Raw genomic sequence first — 19,988 nt, forward strand, 5'->3', positions numbered from 1 at the left:
ATCAAGTGGGCGGCACGGTGGAGCAGCAGGTAGTGTCACAGTCACACAGCTCCAGGGACCTGGAAGTTGTGGGTTCAAGTCCCTCTCTAGGCGACTGTCTGTGAGGAGTTTTGTGTGTTCTCCCTGTGTCTGTGTGGGTTTCAACCCACGGTTCAAAAAAACACACGTTGGTAGGTGGATTGTCGACTCAAATGTGTCCATAGGTGTGAGTGAATGTGTGTGTGTGTGTGTGTGTCGCCCTGTAAAGTAATAGCGCCCCCTCCAGGGTGTGTTCCTGCCTTGCGCCCAGTGAGTCTGTGTTGGCTAAAGACCCACCAGGTCCCTGAACTGGATAAGCCGTTACAGACAATGAATGAATGAATACGTGAAGAAATTTTATTCTTCATTGTATTTATTATAAGTTCCATCAGGAAAAGATTCTGTAAAAGCGTTTTCATTTATTTGTTCTGTTCTTGGGAATAATACTGTATCCAAAATGTTTTAGATGATTTAGAGATGGTGATTTCAATGTTAACAATCGTGAATGTTGTTTTTGTTTTTCTTTTACTACACAACAGTTACCATAAAATGACAAAAGAGTGGGAGAGTGTTTGAATTTTGAATTACAAATATATTTTTTACACAAAAACAATTTAAAACGTATGTTTACACTTAATACATTGTTTGAGGCTTTCCTAAGTATCTGACCAGCAGCAGTAATCCTAGACCTGTAAGCAGCTCATGGCCATTTAAGGAGTTAAAGAAAAAGAGCTGGATTTCATGTCAAAGCTGTGGCACTAGTCCTTCCGCTGTAGTGTTTTTCCATTTCCTTTTCCAGATGGAGTGCTTTAATAACAGTCACAAGGGGAAAGAACACAAATGGTAAAACTGGTGTCCGCTCCACTCTGTTACCTTCACTCGTTATATTCCTCATTATGTTGTGGTGAAGGGCCAGTGGAGCGTTTTGTATTGGAAAGTGAGTGCTCTAATGACTGCAGTGGCTGTGGCTGAAATTGGGTCCTCCACCCACCTCATTCACTGTCTCGTTAGTAAGTGATGAGGAAATATGGCAAACACTAATGTCCAGGAAAGGAGGAAGACACTTGGTGATGAAGAGGAGATAGATGAGGGGGAGGATATTGGACAGGAATAGGATGGTGTGAGTGAGTTTGACAGATCATCTGCAAATGAGCTTTAGGTTGTTGAAGAGGTCACTGACCTTGGACTTTACCAAGCCATTAGCGGTTAGACAGTGTGTTTAAGACAGCACACTTTCTAAATATACAGTTCCCAGTTTTTAGGGACTTCTACCTTATATCTTCACTCACTTGCTATTTTATTTATAGATGTACTTCATAGCTGCTCACTGTAATAAGCACAGAAACCACCACTGACCACATATTACTTTTTAAAGCAGTTTCTGTGGTTTTTGATGGGGTTTGAGGCCTAGCTTTTTGGTGTACTTCAGTAAGAAACTGCAGTATAGTAGCACTATTGTTGGCTAAATAGTTTGATCTGAACATAGCAAAATAAATATATGTTCTACCTAAAGCTATGTATACTGTCTCTTCTCTCTATATATCTGTCTATCTTTCTCTCTGCTCCAGGTGCTGAAAGGTTTCCCCGAGTGTCTGCAGGCAGACATCTGTCTGCATTTAAACCGCACTCTTCTTCAGAACTGTAAAGCTTTTAAAGGCTCTAGCAAAGGTTGCCTGCGAGCCTTGGCCATGAAATTCAAGACCACTCATGCCCCACCAGGTGACACTCTGGTCCACGCAGGAGATGTGCTCACGGCCCTCTACTTCATCTCCCGTGGATCCATTGAAATACTGCGCGGGGATGTGGTGGTGGCCATCCTAGGTAAATTCAGTCAGGATTCCCAAACAGTGTGGAGTAAAATAACATTGTGTCACTGTTGGTGTCGGGTTTGATTCCCAGCTCAGACAGGAGCACCATGTTACACCAATAAGATTCCTTGGGCAAAACTTCTGACACTATATTGGCAGTGCTGATATGATATTACTGAGGTCTTAGTTTAGTCAAGAATTTAAATACTGAATCATTTTTACATGCTGAGCAGTAGTTAGGCTACTTATTTATTTATTTGTGTACATATATTTGTGATTGTAATTTTGCCTACCACACTGCCATCTGTTGGCTACAACATTGAACTACGTGTTTGCAACCTCATAACAGGTTTACTTCATTTCTCAAATGAAGCTTTAGTATTTGCCTCACTTTTACATGATTATACTAAAATATGAATTTTGATTGTCTCTGTAGGTAAGAATGATATCTTTGGTGAACCCATCAATCTGTACGCACGCCCGGGGAAATCCAATGCTGACGTGAGGGCCCTGACCTACTGTGACCTGCACAAGATCCACAGAGAGGACGTGCTGGAGGTGCTGGACATGTACCCAGAGTTTTCTGACTACTTCTGGAGCAACCTGGAGATCACCTTTAATCTCAGAGATGTCAGTCATACCCATCTCTCTCTCTCTCTCTCTCTTTCTCTCCTTATTTTATATTCCTAACTGTCTGTAGTCGACTTTATTGAACTGTTATTGTAACTATCTGGCTCCTGCAGACTAACATGATACCTGGATCTCCAAGCAGCGACGACTCTGACTGCATTGGCTTCAACAAACTCCGCAAAAGAAAGCTTTCCTTCCGGCGGCGAACTGAAAAAGGTACTGTTACATGCTTTGGAAACTCTCCTTGGGCTTACTATGTGCATATCTGGTCATTTCTGAGGATGTGAGTTATTGTTGTACTGTCTCTAGTTTAAGTAAAATACAGGTATTTATTTGTATATTCGTTTTTTTTAATTATTTATCTTTGTCCTACCTCAGATGATGCAGATGCTGGGGAGATTAAGAAGAACCAGAAACCTTTGCGGCGAAACAGAAAACAGGCCTCGAGCAATCAGAACGAGGGGCTCAAACCGGACTGGGAGGGGCCTCGGAGTTCTATCTCCTCTCTCTCTAGTGGTGATGAGGGGGAGGAGACTGTTCATATATGCCCCGCCGCACCCACCGCACTACTGGAGCTCTCTCAAGCCCAGGCCACTTCTATGAACTTTAATGATAACCCTGAGGCAGAGGGGGATCCTAAATCAGGCAACACCTGCAATGCCCTGTCAGGTGAGATAAGGTTTACATTTATGTTAACAGCATTCAGCAGGTTTTCTTATTCAAAGCAGCTTACAGTAGTGATGTGTGCGTCGACCTGAAAATTCAAACAGGAACAAATCACCAAAAATCAATTGCCTTAGGAATGAGAATGGAGCTTTATTCTGATTATCTTGTTAACGCCAGAGCTGCAAACACACATCTGCTCACTCTCCTCGTATCTGTGACACTTTCACGTTTATATAGTTTTCACGTTGATTTTCACGTTTGTTTTTCGTACACGCAGTTCATGAAGTTCACATGCAGCAGGTAGTGTCGCAGTCACAAAGCTCCAGGGATCTGAAGGTTTTGGGTTCAGGTCCCGCTCCAGGTGACTGTCTGTGAGGAGTTTGGTGTGTTCTCCCTGTGTCTGTGTGGGTTTCCTCCGGGTGACTCTCTGTGAGGAGTGTGGTGTGTTCTCCCTGTGTCTGCGTGGGTTTCCTCCGGGTGAGTGTCAATGAGGAGTGTGGTGTGTTCTCCCTGTGTCTGTGTGGGTTTCCTCCGGGTGACTGTCTGTGAGGAGTTGGTGTGTTCTTCCTGTGTCTGCGTGGGTTTCCTCCAGGTGCTCCGGTTTCCTCCCATGGTCCAAAAACACATGTTGATCGGTGGATTGGCAACTCAAAAGTGTCCGTAGGTGTGAGTGAATTTGTGACTGGTGCCCCCTCCAGGGTGTGTTCATGTCTTGCGCCCAGTGGTCCAGATCCACCATGACACTGAATTGTGTAAGCGGATACAGACAATGAATGAATGAAACACGCATTGTCTCCGGAACCCCTGTAGCTATATTAGAATGATCACAGACAGCTGTGTACAGCTGTTTCTCACAAATCGCTGTAAACACAGAACCCATAAAAATGTTTTATATACATATTAAAATAAAAATAACTAAGGATTTCCTTGGAGGAAAGGAAAATGAGAAAAAACTTATTGATATGTAATTTCCAACACGTTATCTCTCTGGAGAGGTACCCTGAACTCAAGGGTGAATTCAAGCATTCTAACCATGATGCAGATATGGTGAGATAGATTTTATTATATAAATATATATGACTTTTATCAAATTTCTAAGATAAAGTCCATATGAAATGGGAAACAGGACTTGTACATATATTGGTTTCATAATAATGGCTTGGTCATCTCCATTACTAAACCACTTGCGCTGGTCTTGAAACTACTCTCATCTAACGGTTCTCACCTCACAGATATTCTAAATCCAGGATTATACCGGCAGAGGGATCAGTGTCTTGCACAAGCCAGTTCTCCTGCCTCTCAGGCACTCAAAGTTTCCCTGCTTTCCCTGCTTCCTACTGAGACTGCTTCTATGCAGGCACATATTTGCATTCAGTGTGCGATGCTCCTTGCCTCATCCCTCCAGTGCCCGCTCTTGTGTTCAGACCGCTCCTCACAAACGAGGTCCAAGCATACTTACAGACCTCTCTGCTCTCCAGAGAACAGTGTAATCAGCACAGAAGGCCGTGAATGCCGAGGCCACAGCCCTGACTGGATGTGCACAGCAAACAAATTGGCTTTTCCGATTCATAATTTGAGGGTGGCAAAGGTCAACTACTACTGTCCCATCAGGGGATTCATCATGTGCCTTGTGCTTGATGAGTGAACTCCACCAAACAGCTCCACCAAAGAAGAAAGTTACACGTTGTTCTCTTTACCTCAGATGCAGACATTCAGTTAAGATACATCTGATGTGTAATGTTTATTGGCTATGTTCTGCTTTTATCAGCACTGTCTTGATAGTATCAACATGTTAAATAGGCTTTTACAACATTCAGAATATGTGTCCTGTCTTCTGTATGTTGCTCTTTCATGGGTTTACACATTTTTGCAGTGTTAAGCTGCTGTACGACAATAATCAGTCTTCAGTAGTTGCAGCTACTTCTTCTTTATCAGACTGGTGTGCCTAGGCTTTTGTGATCTGGAATGCTCTGTTTTAGTTCATTCCAGTGGTGTTTAGTGGGGTTGAGGTCAAGGCACTGTGTGGGCCATTTAAGATCTTCCACACTAAATCACCTAAACATGCCTTTATGGACCTTACTTTGTGACTCCTCTCTGTAACAATATGTGTTTACCCACTTTGTGGCTGAGTTGCTGTGGTTCCTAAACACTTCCACGTTTCAGTAATACCACTCACATTTGATTTGTTTGGGGTGGGGGGTGGGGGCAGGCGAATCTTGAACTGGTTAAAGTACCACTCTAAAATTCAGTGAGCACTTTAGAACGACCCATTCTTTCACAAATGTTGGTAAATGCAGACTCTATGGCTAGGTGCTTGATTTGGTACACCTGTACACACATTGGAATGGAACTGAATGAAACCCCTGAATTCAGTGATTAGGTCAGTCTTTGTACTTTTGTCCATATAGTATATCTTGTCTAAGGGGCAATGTCTGGGATCTGGAAAATTGTGGAAGTTGTGGAAAAATTTTTAAATGAGCCATTACTTTAAACTAGGCCAGGAGTAAATTAAATTGCTCTTGAATTGGAGTAATGGATTTAAATTTGGTCAGAGTACTGAGTCAATATTTCTTGTCTGTTGAAAGCAAGAAAAGGTGGGTAATTTCGTCCAGTACAGTAGTTGGAAACAAATGTTAATTTAATCTATAGATCCTGAATGGGAGTGAATGTGTTTTTTTTATTTTATGATGCAGATTTAAAAATGTCTTTCTTTCTCTCAGGTGCACTCTCAGGGGTGTCTAACATCTTTAGTTTTTGGGGTGAGAGTCGAGGGCGGCAGTATCAGGAACTGCCCCGCTGTAATCTTCCTTCACCTCCGCCTCAACTCAACACACCTCTACACAGCATCTCCAGACAGCAGCGGAACCAGTTGGAGAACAGATTGGACATGCTGCAGAAACAGCTCAACAGGTGGGAGGGCATCTATGTCTCTGCATGAATCAGAGAAACCCAAATTTCCTTGCATTCTTTTGGAATAGGCTAGTTTAACGGCTCTGATAGTTACCAAACATTACGTTTCACAGTTGATTCGGTACAGAAAGCAAAACTCCAGTCAAAGCATTTCCATATATCTGCTCATTGAGCCTTCAGCTGTTTAGCTCCACCCATTCATGCTGAAGTTATGAAAGGAGATTCAGCAAAGAAATAAATACATATTTATAAATAAGCATGAAACTAAACTACTTTCTCTTTACTGTCTACTTCCAAATGCTCTGGTTTCCTCCCACAATCTAAAAACATGAGATAGTCCATAGGGGTGAGTGTGTAAGTGGCTGGTTGAGTGTGTGAAATTGTCCACAGAGATCACTGAGTGAGCAGGTATAAATGTCTAATTCTAATAAGTGTGTGTGTGTGTGTGTGTGTGTGTGTGTGTGTGTGTGTGTGTGCTTTTACAGGCTGGAGACGCGTATGTCCACAGACATAGGGGTGATAATGCAGTTGCTGCAGAGACAAATGTCTCTGGTGCCCCCCGCCTACAGCACAGTGTCCTCCACCCCGCAGGCTTCACCATACCCTGGTCCCAGCCCTGGACCTGCAGAGAGACTCATCCAGCCTGTTACACCCCTGGAGTCCGAAACTTTCACATCACTATCACAGGTACAAACAGCTGTTTATTGTTGCTGTACGAACAAAAGCTTGTAAATCAATGTGTGTCCTCTCGTTGTTTCCTTTGAAATGCCTTTTAAAGTGTGTATCAGTTTCATGAGGAAAGGCCAAATAGAATGGAAGGGAAGTATACTTAGATAACTGCAGTGTACACATGATATATATTTGATAAAATGAACCCTGTTTCAGGGAAAGTTGTTGTTTTTGTAATTTGAAAAAGCACAAACTAAATATGTCCAGTGTCTTCACTGACCAACCTAATTGTAATTTGTAAATATGAACAAATCTAAAATTGAACACCAAACAGACACAGTAAAAGCAGATGATATAAAGCGATAAATATAAAAACCTTCACTTGCTTGCTTCTTGCTGCTGCATGCTCAGCATTGGGGTGAGCTGTGGCTCGTTCTCATTTAAAGGAACAGGTGCTGAAACCAGTCGTTCTGAACAGAGCTGTTTAGACAGGGTATGATTGTGCTGTGTTGTTTGATTGTTGTCGAGTTTGAGCAAAGCATGTCACGGATGTTTCATTACGATCCCCAGGAGCCACATTAAAGTTGGTTAGCATTGACTTCCAAACATTTTTTCTGCAGTGACCCCCTTTATATAGCTGAAAATATTGTCGAGGCCCTCCAACTACTCCAACAAACACATACACCTCTTTTGCTTCCAATTCAACATCAATGAAAGTAATACCGAAGTGCTGATTTTTAAACCCAGTAGTGTCACTGAGGCCCCCTATGTTTGGACACCTATGTAAGACCTTATGTGAAAAACCTAAGACAGTGCTTTTAAGCTAGACAAACAGATCAATTCTGGCATTAAATCCAGTTTCTTTCAGCTGAGGCACCATCTCACGTCTTCAGTTGGTTCAAAATGCTGCTGTTCATCATTTAACAAGAACATATCTCGCCCATATTGGCTTCCCTTCATTGGCTTCCTGTCCGCTTTAGGATTGATTTTAAGATCTGATCTTGCTCTTTGTTTATAAGTCATTGAATGGTTTAGCTCCTAACCTATCTCTCTGAGCTTTTGCAGACAGATGTTCCATCAAGGTCACTTAGATCTACTGATCAGCTTCTTCTGGTAGTCTCTAAATCCAGGCTGAAGCACAGGGGTGATCATGCCTTTGCAGTTCTAGCCCCTAAACTATGGAATGAGTGGCCATTACATGTTAAGCTAGCCTCTACACTGCTGGTTCTTAAATCCTGTCTTAAATCTCATTTTTATTCTTTGACTTTTAATGTAGTTGAGAGTTAATGTTGTTGTTTTTTTGTCTAATTGTGTGTATGTGTGTTTTGCCTATTTATTACTGGATAGCACTTTGGTCAACATTTGCTGTTTTAAAAATGTGCTTTATAAATAAAATTGGCATTGACATTGACAAACCCCGCTGCAATTTAGTTTAAATGTAGGAATTCATACAAAACTGTAACTCCTTAATGAAGAAAATATACTGAAAAATAACCTTCACAGTGGAATTATTAAGTGAAATTCATAATGTGTTTATTCACTTGACTTGCTGCACCAATTTTGAAACAATTATGTTGGGTGACACCTGTGCATTACGCTCATGTCACAACACAGAGGCCTTCGCATGGATCTGAACAGTCTTTAACTTGTGGAAGAGGTGTAAAATGTCATTGTAAAAGCTGACTGTAAAAGCAGCTCTGCTGATTTGGCATTAACTTCCAGGGGAGGGAAGCTTTTTCTTGTTGGAGGTCAGAAATTCTGAGTCACAAGCTCAAAAGCAGCATAAAACTCAGCACAGATTTCCTAATGTTGCCCTGTGTATTCTCCATCCAGATCCTGGACCCACAGGACTTTGAGGAGTTCCCATCCAAATCGTGTGAGTCCCTCCACTCCATGGCGGAGCTTCTTCCGACAGAGCCCCCTTTGCTCAGGCCTGGGGACATCCCACTGCAGGGCCTAAGCCTGAGGCCCCGCACTGAGCCTCCTGACCCCAACACTCAGCGCAGGTTCTCCCTGCAGGAGCAACAGGAGCAGCATAACCCCCTGGACTCACGGACTCCACAGAGACACAGTTCTGACCCCGGGAGCTAGGAGCCATGGAGTGAGGAAGGAGGAGAAACCAACAGCAAGTGGAGGAGGAGGGAGGAAAAAAAATCACAGGAGGCGAAGCTCCTGAACAACCTCCTGCTCTGTTTCTGTCTCACTCTTTCTAAGTCATTCTCTCTCCATCTCTGTCTCTTACTAAGTCTTGCACATCTCATGGTCTCTTCCCTCTGTTCCTGGTTTTGCACTGAGAAAGAAAAGTGAATGGAGGGAAGAGACAGGACACATGCACATGGCAGACCTCTTGTTTTTTCTAGAACTGTTGCTGACGCCCTACAGGACCTAAAAGACTTTCACGATCCACTGATTAACACGAGTGTCTACGTGCCCTCTAGATGTGGATGAACATTACCAAAACTGACGTTAAAATGGACGCGAGGAGCAGTGAGAGTGCAGGCGGGTGTGGAACATTGCCCACTCTTTTTGGCTTTTGTTACAAAAGCAGAATGACCGCCCACAGAACAGCCTTCGCGTTCAAAATTGTCCCTTTACTGCTGTTATCCAGTATTGGATTACTATATATTAATAATAATGAAAATAATAATATTAGTAGCCATTATGTCTTGCACTGAAATTTTTTTTCAGAAACTTTAACTATATCATGTCCGCAGCGCTTCCGATGAGAAAAAAAAAGAAAAGAAAAAAAGGAAAAACGTTTCAACTTTTTAGTGTTAGCTGGCCTAACAAAAACAAAATGAAGTCATTTGTAATCTGTCTATTCTGTCCTGTCATTCTGCCTATCGTTCCCTCAGTGGCTGTGGTAAAGGTGGGGCCTCAGGGCTCAAGAGCACCGGATTGGTTGGTTTGCATTAAAGTGTGATTTGGGTATACGGGAGGGGGGAGGGGGGGGTGTGCGTGTCTAAAGCCATGCTGTTACTGAACATATCAACTTTCTGTGCACTGACACTGCATGGCTTGATAAAGAAAGAGTTCCTGAACAATATGCAAACCCAAGCCAAATAAGAGTGTCTGTGTTAAAGCCTGCATGATGTCAGCCGGTGTCCGAAGGTGTGTCCTAGTTTGCATTGGTTTTGGAATTCCATTTATTAGGGATGTCCTGCTTTCTCAGACATGGCCTCAGCAATACTTATCCCTGCAATCCACAATCTCACTTTGGTGGATTTCTCTTTGGGGTGAGACTGCAGAACAAGAGAACAGTTATTTTACCCATATATATCTATATCTATACGTGTGTGTGTACTGCAGTGAAATGAATTTGAAAATGAAAATAACTTACAGTAATTGACATGCACTGGACAACACATTCATAAATAAGCTTAGCGAACTCCATCAGGAGGAAGATTACTGCATTGGATTCTTCAGGTAACGGCACATTTTGCTCTGGGAACTACTGTGGTGTGTGCCAGTTCAACGCTGACGACCATCCATATCCAGTACCACTATCTGAAAAACAAAGGCACTGTGCTGAGGGGTTTACCAGTTTTTAACTGATTGTATCATATTTCCCACAGGTTTGAGTGTTTTATTTCTACTGTTTATCGGTTGTGAATTGATTCTATTTTGTTGATACCAAATACCACTTTAATTTTGCTAGAGATTATTTTCATTACTAAATGGTAGGAAGCTGAAATGAAGGTCGCTGACTGTCACCAACCGTTGTCAGACAGATGGATCTTAGGATTGTGCGAAAATGACAATTCAAGAAACACTGATGGTGGCAAAGTGTTGCTTGTATTTGTCTGTCACAGATTTGCATTATTACTGTTATGATTTTTTTGTTGTCGGTTTTCAGTGACTGTCCCTTATTTTGTGTCCATGCCATTATCACAGAAACAGATTCATGAGGCATTTCAGAAACACGAGGTCTGTTCCTAGCCTCCCTTTGTTTGTAGAGAGTGTAATGAGATATATAAATACATCGTGTAATTCTTGTGCTGAAATGCTTCTATAACTGTAAGTGTAATCTATATCAGTGGTCTCTGCAGCATGTGCTCAGTTTAGGGTGTCCTTCTTACAGCTACAGTGGGCATTTTCCCACTACATAGTACCTACTCTATATTTTGCCCCATGATGCCTGGCTTGTTTTCCACTAGCACAGCTCCCCAGGTATTTAGCCGGTGACATTGCGAAACACTGTCTCTAATGGGAACATTAGGTGGTAATGTTAAGCGTTGTTTATGATCAACAACACATTTGTTGATGTTTTTGAGTTCTGTACGAGTTCAGACAAATTAGTATGTTTTTTTTTCATTCCCTCTTTCATCAGCCACCAATCCAAGGAGTATTTGAGCCTCTTTAGAAGGCCAGGCATATTTTAACATCTGTCGTTGTGATCCCTACTGTAGATTTTAGAGATTTTACAACCGTCTCGTTTGGACTGTATGTCTGAGTTTAGTCTCTCTAGCCAATCAGATCACGGCAAGGTTTACACATTTAGTTCTTACTCTGATCACTTGGAACCACAAGCAAGCAGGGACTAAGAAAGCACCTGGCTCCAGGGACCAAATTTTCCTAATGGAAAAGCAAAAAAGCAGATTAGAGCCGAGCCAAGGGCGGCACGGTGGCGTAGCAGGTAGTGTCACAGTCACACAGCTCCAGAGACCTGGAGGTTGTGGGTTCAATTCCCGCTCCGGGTGACTGTCTGTGAGGAGTTGGTGTGTTCTCCCTGTGTCCGCGTGGGTTTCCTCCGGGTGCTCCAGTTTCCTCCCACAGTCCAAAAACACACGTTGGTAGGTGGATTGGCGACTCAAAAGTGTCCTTAGGTGTGAGTGTGTGTGTGTGTCTGTGTTGCCCTGTGAAGGACTGGCGCCCCCTCCAGGGTGTATTCCCGCCTTGCGCCCAATGATTCCAGGTAGGCTCTGGACCCACTGCGACCCTGAATTGGATAAGCGGTTACAGAAAATGAATGAATGAATGAATGAGCCGAGCCAAGTCGTGTAGGTACCATGCAGTGGAAAATCACAAAATGCTGTTAACCCAATTAAACACAAGGAGTTCCCTCTAACATTTGCGTGAACCAATAAGAAAAGAGAAATCAAATCCAAGGTGAAACATTTAATTAGTTCACTCCGGAAATGAGGATTACTAAGCATCCACCCAGTCATGGCATCTGTCCATATGAAAGCTGGACGTCTGGCCTCCCTGGGTCAGTCGCCATGACAGGTTACCTTGAAAATTGTTAAACAAGAAACACAAGTGTTATCAGAGAGCAAACAGCAGAGTTGTTGTTCAGTCTGGGAGGATGTGTTAGCTGAGGCGTTTAATATCTGTTACAAGTGTGTAGTGCATTGTCCACTGATGTTGCATTATGGCCAGTTAAAACCAAGCATCAGAGACTGGGGAAACTAAACCAACAAACCAAACTGAACATGACTAAACGGAACTCCCCTGCCACCTATCCCTTGACTGCAAGCTACAGATGCCACTGGTAGAAATTACCATGAAAAACATTGGGGGTTCGTTTTAATGTGTTTAAGGCGGCAAGTATGCTTATGATGAAAGCATCTAATCAGAGAGTATGCTGTGCTAACAAGTTCTGATGGGGCACTTTTACATACACCCAAAGTATGTGAGATTTTCTCCTGATTAATGCAGTGTGTGCAGTGTTTGGGACGGTTTTTCTGTGTCTGACTCTGGATGGTATTAGAGCAACACAACAGCTTAGTTCAAATAGCTTGCGTTATTGAGACGATATGGTTGTATTGGCTTTATCAGATTATAATCCGGGTCGTACAATCACACTCTATCAGTACATACTGTAGGTAAACTGATGCTCCACCTATTTAACTAGAAACGCTAACAATAATATTAGGAAATGGTCAATAGTCAACAACTCTGTTCACGTCTTCATAATGAGAAATCGCTTATCACCATAATCCTCTCATAACTTTCACATATATGGTGACATTTTAATCTCCTGATGTGTGTAATCATGATACTCGTTGCCTTGTTGGTTAGTGAGTGTACTTCGGTGCACTTTACAGATGCCACTCCATCCCAAGATGTACAAAATCATTGTTTTTTCTGCTCACATATCTGCTTATAGTGATATCTCCTATTGCTGTTAAGGTTTGTAGATATTCTAAAGTCTTGTTTTTTAATTTATTTTGGCAATGCATTTACACTGGATTGCTTTTATTTTTGCTCCCTCTCATGTACTGTACATAAGAGAGTCTTGTAAAGGAATCGATTCTTGGCACTCATATAGCCGGCACTATGCAGAATCTGTCATTTCCTTGGCATGCTTCGAAATGCAGAAAAACTGTAGATCAGAAATATATGTTTGATTTTATAATGAAAAAAAAAATACCATGCTAAATATGTGAATACTGTTGTTAATATTAATAACAATAATAATAATAATAATGATTATATAATATATAATATATAAACAACTTTGTGCACATTTTATTTGCATGCTGCACTGAAAAGGACAGAGGTGCAAAGGCAGCTGTTCCGCTGTTGAATTTAGAATGTGTAGACAGATGCACTGTACTTCCAGGTCACTTGTGAGAGTGATTTTTATGTACTTCCAGCTCATGGAAGAATGGACATTGTGAAACTGAAAAACTACTGTAACAATGCTAGCACGACAGATTTCAAAATCCTCACAGCGTCTTGGACCGACGGGGAGGGCGTTCATTCGGTCTCTCAATCCATATACGATCACTCCAGAACGCTAAACTACAGGTCTTGATTGTGTGATAGAATCAGAGCGGGGTTGACTTTCTACAATTTCAAGTATTTCTTTCAATAAACCTCTTTGAAAAAGTTTGAAATATCAAACGGCCCTCTGTCTGTTATTGGCACGAATGTAAATTCTTAAATAAAGGTGCTGCTTTATGTTAACCCACGTGTTCCCGGATGTGAACTGTTCTGTGATGTATTGTGACGTCAGCTTGCCACTGAGAAATAAACGGATATAAAGTCTGGCTAAATATGTTGCCAGGTAGTGGCTGTATCCGAAATGGCTCCCTACAGTTAAACGTTTTTGTGTAAACATCCTGGTAGTGGGTTTCCTCCGGGTGCTCCGGTTTCCTCCCACAGTCCAAAAACACACGTTGGTAGGTGGATTGGCGACTCAAAATTGTCCGTAGGTGTGAGTGTGTGAGTGAATGTGTGAGTGTGTGTGTTGCCCTGTGAAGGACCGGCGCCCCCTCCAGGGTGTATTCCCGCCTTGCGCCCAATGATTCCAGGTAGGCTCTGGACCCACCGCGCCCCTGAACTGGATAAGCGCTTACAGATAATGAATGAATGAATCCTTGTAGTGCCTGTTGCCACCGAGTGCACCTGGACAGATAGACATGCATAAGGTAGATGTGACCATAGCTCATGTCCACTTTGCCTCAACATGTCCCCTCAGGAAAATCCCAACTGCCATATCTTAAGTGTCATTTTTGTATTAGTTCACATGAAGAAGGTTAGACGAGCCACGGTGATGCTGTTAATCACTTTCTGAAACAGCAGACCCTCAGTTCAGCAGAGGGGGCGCTGTAGTCTCCTTTATATGTGAATAGAGGGTAAAGTTCAGTAAGACAACTGAAAAACCACCATGGACCACTAGATGGCGATGTTACACTATTATTTCATTTTATTTATTTATTTTTTACGTCATACGGAAAAGCACGGTACTTTCCGCCTCTATGATCCTACCTCTGACTGAAAATACAGAAATCTAGCTTTTTACTCATAGCTTATAAAACTAATAACACAAAATGTTTGTTTAGTAGCTAACAATTCTGGTTCCACGATTTTAATTAAATATTTGTCTTAATAACCTGTATCTACATGTAACAGAGCGCCTACAGAACTTAACCAGCGGCTGGAACCTGCAAATATAAACAAACAATGCCCTAAAAAGCGAGTTATCATTTGAAACAATGAAAACTCCTCCAAGAGGAAAATCCTACACAGAGCGTGGCAAAATATTTTTTGTGAGAGAACTGTAAAAATCAGACTGAATCAAATGGGATTAAACATAAATCCAAACAAAAAACAGCACTGGCATCTACACAGAAGGACACAAGATTACAGTTGTCTACAATGAAGGAGTGTGTATGACTGAATGAAAATGATATGCAGTGATTAATCAGCAATGTGCATCGACCAAGGACAGGATGCTGGATTTTTGTCTGGTGCAGGTCTAATCAAACAGATAGATGAATGTTTGAAATGTTTCCTCGCTCGGTTTACGGGGTTATATGTCATGTAAAGGACCATGGGAGATGACAATCATTAACTTAAAAGTCAGTGGACAGGTGTGCTTTGAAGACATAGACACTGACAAGACACCTGTTCGGTAGACCCTGAGGCACTGCATACAATGATTGATTCTGGCTTTTGTAGCTTTCGCTGAGTACAGTCTGGATAGTCCTTTTCCTCTATGGCATGTAGAACACAATGTCAGTTTATCCAAAAAGAAGCTGAAAGGTGGACTATTCTTAGTTAGGGCCCAAAGATCTCAGTGGCATTTCTGCATAGAACTGATGTATAGCCGGCACATTTTTAAATAGTATTTAGCTACAGAAAGTACTTGGCGATGTTATTGAAGTTTCTCATGCAGTGCCTTCTGGGATTTAAAGTCATACTCATTCAAAAGTGGTCTTGCCCTGCACTGATTCTCCAGATTTCCTGAATCTTTTCACAATATTATGTACAGTCACGGGCAAAAGACCTAAACTATTGTGTTGTGAATATTTGGCAAATAAAGGTATAAAAAAATGATATAAAAACTGAGCCATTGGTGAATGCTCCATTATACCATATACATTCATTTACTGAATGTAACCATTTATCAAGTTCAGGGTCACGGTGGGTCCAGAGCCTACCCAGAATCACTGGACGCAAGGCAGGAACACACCCTGGAGGGGGCGCCAGGGCACTCACACATTCACCTACCCAAGTGTGTTTTTGGACTGTGGAAGGCACCCAGAGGAAACCCATGCGGACACGGGGAGAACACACCAAACTCCTCATAGACAGTCACCCAGAGCAGGACTTGAACCCACAACCTCCAAGTTAGAGTGTTTTTTGGGGCACTTATATATCACCCTGATTATATAAACAAAACAAGATGCTCAGTAAAACATTGGAAATCAATCCATTGGAAATCATATAAAAATCTTCCTGAAGAACCTTTATACAGTTCTAACTATAAGAGTTGTGTTATACAGTGGTATTAGAGAAATCCCCTTTTGCTGAGTGTGTGTCTGCAGGAGCTCAGCAGTAAATGGTAGGTAGTTTCCTCTGTACGTTTGTGAGAGTGAACACACCCTGGAGGTTTCTACAGCTCAGAGAAACCGTCACTAAGCCAAAGCTCTGTCCCGTAAAAGGAGCTGAACTTGCTAATGTCCGCTGCGGCTGTCCGTCATGGGTGTGTGTGTGTGTGTGTGTGTGTGTGTGTAGAGAGAGAGAGAGAGAGAAAGAGAAAGAGAGAGAGGCAGCGTTCAACACGCCTCCAGACCACTCAGAGAGCAAATTTCAACACCTCACAAAGTGTTGAGACTGCATTATAGTGAATATTAAACCACCTATATTATGTTATGTTTAATCCTTAATGTGTATAGTATAGTATTATACTATAAAGGCATACAAAGAAGCCAATCAAAAGGAATATATATATATATATTCCTCCCACAGTCCAAAAACACACGTTGGTAGGTGGATTGACGACTCAAAAAAGTGTCCGTAGGTGTGAGTGTGTGAGTGTGTGTTGCCCTGTGAAGGACTGGCGACCCCTCCAGGGTGAATTCCTGCCTTGCGCCCAATGATTCCAGGTAGGCTCTGGACCCACCGCGACCTCTGAACTGGCATTCAATTTTGTTTGATGATGAAGCATCTTAACTTCTTAAAGTTCCCTCTATATATTTATATACTCATACCCCTCTTCTGACCACTCCATCACTAGCCTGCAACTTGAAAGCCCCACCCCTAGTTTCTTAGGTTTGTGATATAAGAAACCCTGGCTGTCTAAATCTGCCTGTTTGACTTTGTCTTTTGAACACATCAGTTTTAAAGGGGAACTAAATGGTCGGCCCTAGCACTGACTGTTTATTTCAGGCGTGATATGTGTAACATACAAACAACACTGCACAAAAATAGGTTCTTAAGGTTTGAGCTTTTGTTGAACTTGTGCTTACAACTTTAACCAACAAATGCATACAATGTCAACAAATGAAGCTAAAGTGAACACGTAAGTCCATAATTAAGGTGTTTGTGCTATTGACAGAAGCAGAGCGCCAGGTTTTTCACAAACACTTTGCAACCGTTTTCTCTTGAACGCGACCAGAAGTCAGATAGGCATCGCCATCTGTCAAACTCATTCGTTCTCCCTTTCTATTGGTCCTCACCGCTGTCAGTATGCGTCGGAGCGCGCTGATTGGATTAGTTTGACCCAGAGGGCGCTGGATCGCTAAGGAGGCGCTGGTGTGGCGGAGGGCGGATCACCGCGGGGTAAACGACACCACAGACGCCCGAGAAAGTGTCAAAAAAACAGCGCTCAGAACGGTGAGTGTGAAGACGTTACACGGCCACATTAAAACGCAGAATATCCTGGAGGTAGAGCAGCACTTCTGTTGTGTTTGTTTAGCAAGTTGTTGTTCAGTTTGTGACGTTGACTTTGGATGGGACGAGGCGGTTGTTGTGTTTTTGGCTCGACAGCTTCTTGTCCGTTCCACCTTAAGTATTTCAGCATGTACCTTCTGCACCATTTAAGGTGGGACGGAAAGTTCCAGTACGAAGTTAACGTCAGCTTGGTCAAAAAGTTAGCAGGCGAGCTAGCGGCAACGGTTTAAAGCTGAGGTCTCAATGAGACGAGGCGTGCCACGGCCCCAAAGATATGTCCGACCGTGGAGTTATGCAAGACTGAGATTTCTTTACGCTGCAGTTCATACCGGACAATAAAACGGCCACAGCCCTCTCTCAGAAGTTTTATCTGCTCGCTTATCTACAAAGCCGTGCTGGACACATCCCTTCATATTAAAACTGAGGCGTGGGAACGACTTAAATACGATATCTTGCGTTTTAGTCGTTTCCCTGACGTCTGCTTATGACAGTGTTGTAGGTTTGTTTTAGTCAGTTACCAAACGGTCACTTCATTTAAACACGACCGTTGTCCAACACCTCATGAATCATTGAATAAAAACAGGATGTACATTTCAATCTGGTGTATGTAAATACGCTCTGTTCTGATTGGATGGCCTCTATTACACCTCATTCATAAACCGTCTATTTCAAAATAACGGTTCACATACTGTGTCAAAGTATATGGGAGTATTTTTAAAAGCTAGGCCCTCTGGTTGGAGTCAGCGTGGAATGGTGGGATCTAGGTGGGTCTCCTCCAGCACAGCAGGCCTCCAGTGGCTGTTTCTCAGCGTGTGTTTCATGCCTGGTGTGAGTTGTCGTTTCTTCATACCACTTCCCACTGTATCTCAGATTGTACATATTGCAAGCAACCTTTTGAAAACACAGATGTTGGTTATCCATGGGCCCCGGGATGTAGATTGAGTCTTACATCAGACCAATCTCTTCCCTGCCAGCAGGATTACAGATCACTGCTGTCAGGCTCTAGCCTCTGAGCCTGGTTATATGGAAGAATTAAAGGGGCAAATGTATACTTTAGTGGTTGAGTAGTTATCCATGGTTGTGACGGCTTATATAACATGTCCATGCCTGGTAAGAGAAAATCACACTTTTAATTCCTTTCAGTTCATTTAAAAGGTTTAAATTATAATATACAGTGATAACTTTAGCAGCAAGCGAGCAGTAACTGAAACTAATAACCACAGTCATTGCAACACTCAGGACTACTGCCAAATTCCCAGAGCCCAAAGTGCAGGGAGCAAATAAATTGAGCAATTTTATCAAGGTTTTAAGAGAATGAAGTATTTTTAGAAGAGTATTAAAACTTTGGTGCCTTGAAAATGTGAGTGCGAACCTCTTATTTTTTTTTGTTCCATCAGTCTGCTTGTGTTTCTGTATAATTTTCGAGCGATTTGGAGAAATCCTGTCTCTGTTTGTGTATTTTTCAGCATATTTTGGAAAAGATGGCTGCCATTAATTTAATAAGCTAATGTGGACTGACAGAAATTGCATGGAATAATGTTCCGGTCTCGAACTACAGTAATATTCAGAGCTAGACCTACGGTTAACTTTACTGTCCTTCCTTCCTTCCTGCTCAGCCATTTTAAATGACAGAAGTAACTGACAGGTATGCCCTAGGGATAACCAGCTAATCAATGAGGAAGGTAAATAAGTGAAGAACTAAGGTCAAATCAATGACTGAAGGTCAAACTAGGAAATGCTGAGATCTTTATCTCTCCTCTCTAACAACAGTGGATGACATTGTGGAACAGCCCTACACTTTTGATGTATCTCAGTTTTTGTTCTGTCTGAACATTTCATCTGTTCTATCTTAATACTGATCTGACCTCCTTGCCATTCCTGTTGATGCCTGTCACTGTGACACTTGAGGGGAAATGTGTTGTAAGCTGTACACCATCAGGAAAGAATGTAGTTTGCATTTTGATATGGTAGACTTCTGTTTAAACTCCCTAGAGTAAAATGTGTCTATGGGACACTGGAACTGTATACAGTAGTCATTTAGGCATTAAAAACTATACCAATCTCATTTATTTATTTTATTATCTCACTGTAACCCGTCTCCAGTGTTTTAGTTTAACATTTGTGTGATATTTAGATTGATTATAATCTGTTCTAGCATTCCAAAGTTAAACTCTCTCTCGTTCTTTCTCTTTCTCTCTGTGTGTGTGTGTGTGTTTACATACCCCAAACTCCTTGTACAGCAGACCAGGATGTGTATGTGAGTGAGAAATACACTATTGGAAGAGGGTCAGTACAGTAATAAGAGCCTGACTTGACTGTGTGTGTGTGTGTGTATGTGTTGAAGAGGGAGAGAGGAGAGGAGAGGTGCAGTTAGACTAGGGAAGAGGAGGGGATGCTGCTCCAGTCTGACTCAGCTAGGATTGCTGACTCACGGTGAAGCCACCTCCCTCGGGCCATGGGACCACCCCACTACGGGGTCACACTGACTCTCTGACTGTGTGTAATTGATAGGATTGATTACCTACAGCGCAATTACACAGACTCTGCCCTGATCTGATGAGCATCTGTGCTCAAATCCAGGAAGCGTTATCTTTAAAACGGATAGTGCAACTTTTGAGGAGGATCTAGAATTTTGAATAGTAACCTCTTCAGTGCTGCAAC

General features: G+C 42.3%; 2 protein-coding genes across 7 annotated transcripts in view; both read left to right on the top strand.

Moving 5' to 3' along the window:
* Nucleotides 1-9,291, top strand: part of kcnh2b (potassium voltage-gated channel, subfamily H (eag-related), member 2b) — a 269,546-nt gene extending 260,255 nt beyond the window's left edge. The window contains exons 9-15 of the mRNA XM_066682531.1: nucleotides 1,587-1,839; nucleotides 2,263-2,456; nucleotides 2,570-2,672; nucleotides 2,835-3,125; nucleotides 5,843-6,032; nucleotides 6,518-6,719; nucleotides 8,535-9,291. Of these exons, the coding sequence (XP_066538628.1) occupies nucleotides 1,587-1,839; nucleotides 2,263-2,456; nucleotides 2,570-2,672; nucleotides 2,835-3,125; nucleotides 5,843-6,032; nucleotides 6,518-6,719; nucleotides 8,535-8,792 (1,491 nt within the window). The 3' untranslated portion in view covers nucleotides 8,793-9,291. The remainder of the gene's footprint in view (nucleotides 1-1,586; nucleotides 1,840-2,262; nucleotides 2,457-2,569; nucleotides 2,673-2,834; nucleotides 3,126-5,842; nucleotides 6,033-6,517; nucleotides 6,720-8,534) is intronic.
* A 7,872-nt stretch (nucleotides 9,292-17,163) lies between these two features.
* Nucleotides 17,164-19,988, top strand: part of LOC136708267 (microtubule-associated protein tau) — an 82,435-nt gene continuing 79,610 nt past the window's right edge. For all 6 annotated transcript variants that reach the window (XM_066682692.1, XM_066682696.1, XM_066682695.1 and 3 more), the window contains exon 1: nucleotides 17,164-17,270. The gene's annotated coding sequence lies outside the window, so the exon portion shown is untranslated. The remainder of the gene's footprint in view (nucleotides 17,271-19,988) is intronic.

Source organism: Hoplias malabaricus, chromosome 10 (assembly GCF_029633855.1).
Source record: "Hoplias malabaricus isolate fHopMal1 chromosome 10, fHopMal1.hap1, whole genome shotgun sequence".
Taxonomy (NCBI): domain Eukaryota; kingdom Metazoa; phylum Chordata; class Actinopteri; order Characiformes; family Erythrinidae; genus Hoplias; species Hoplias malabaricus.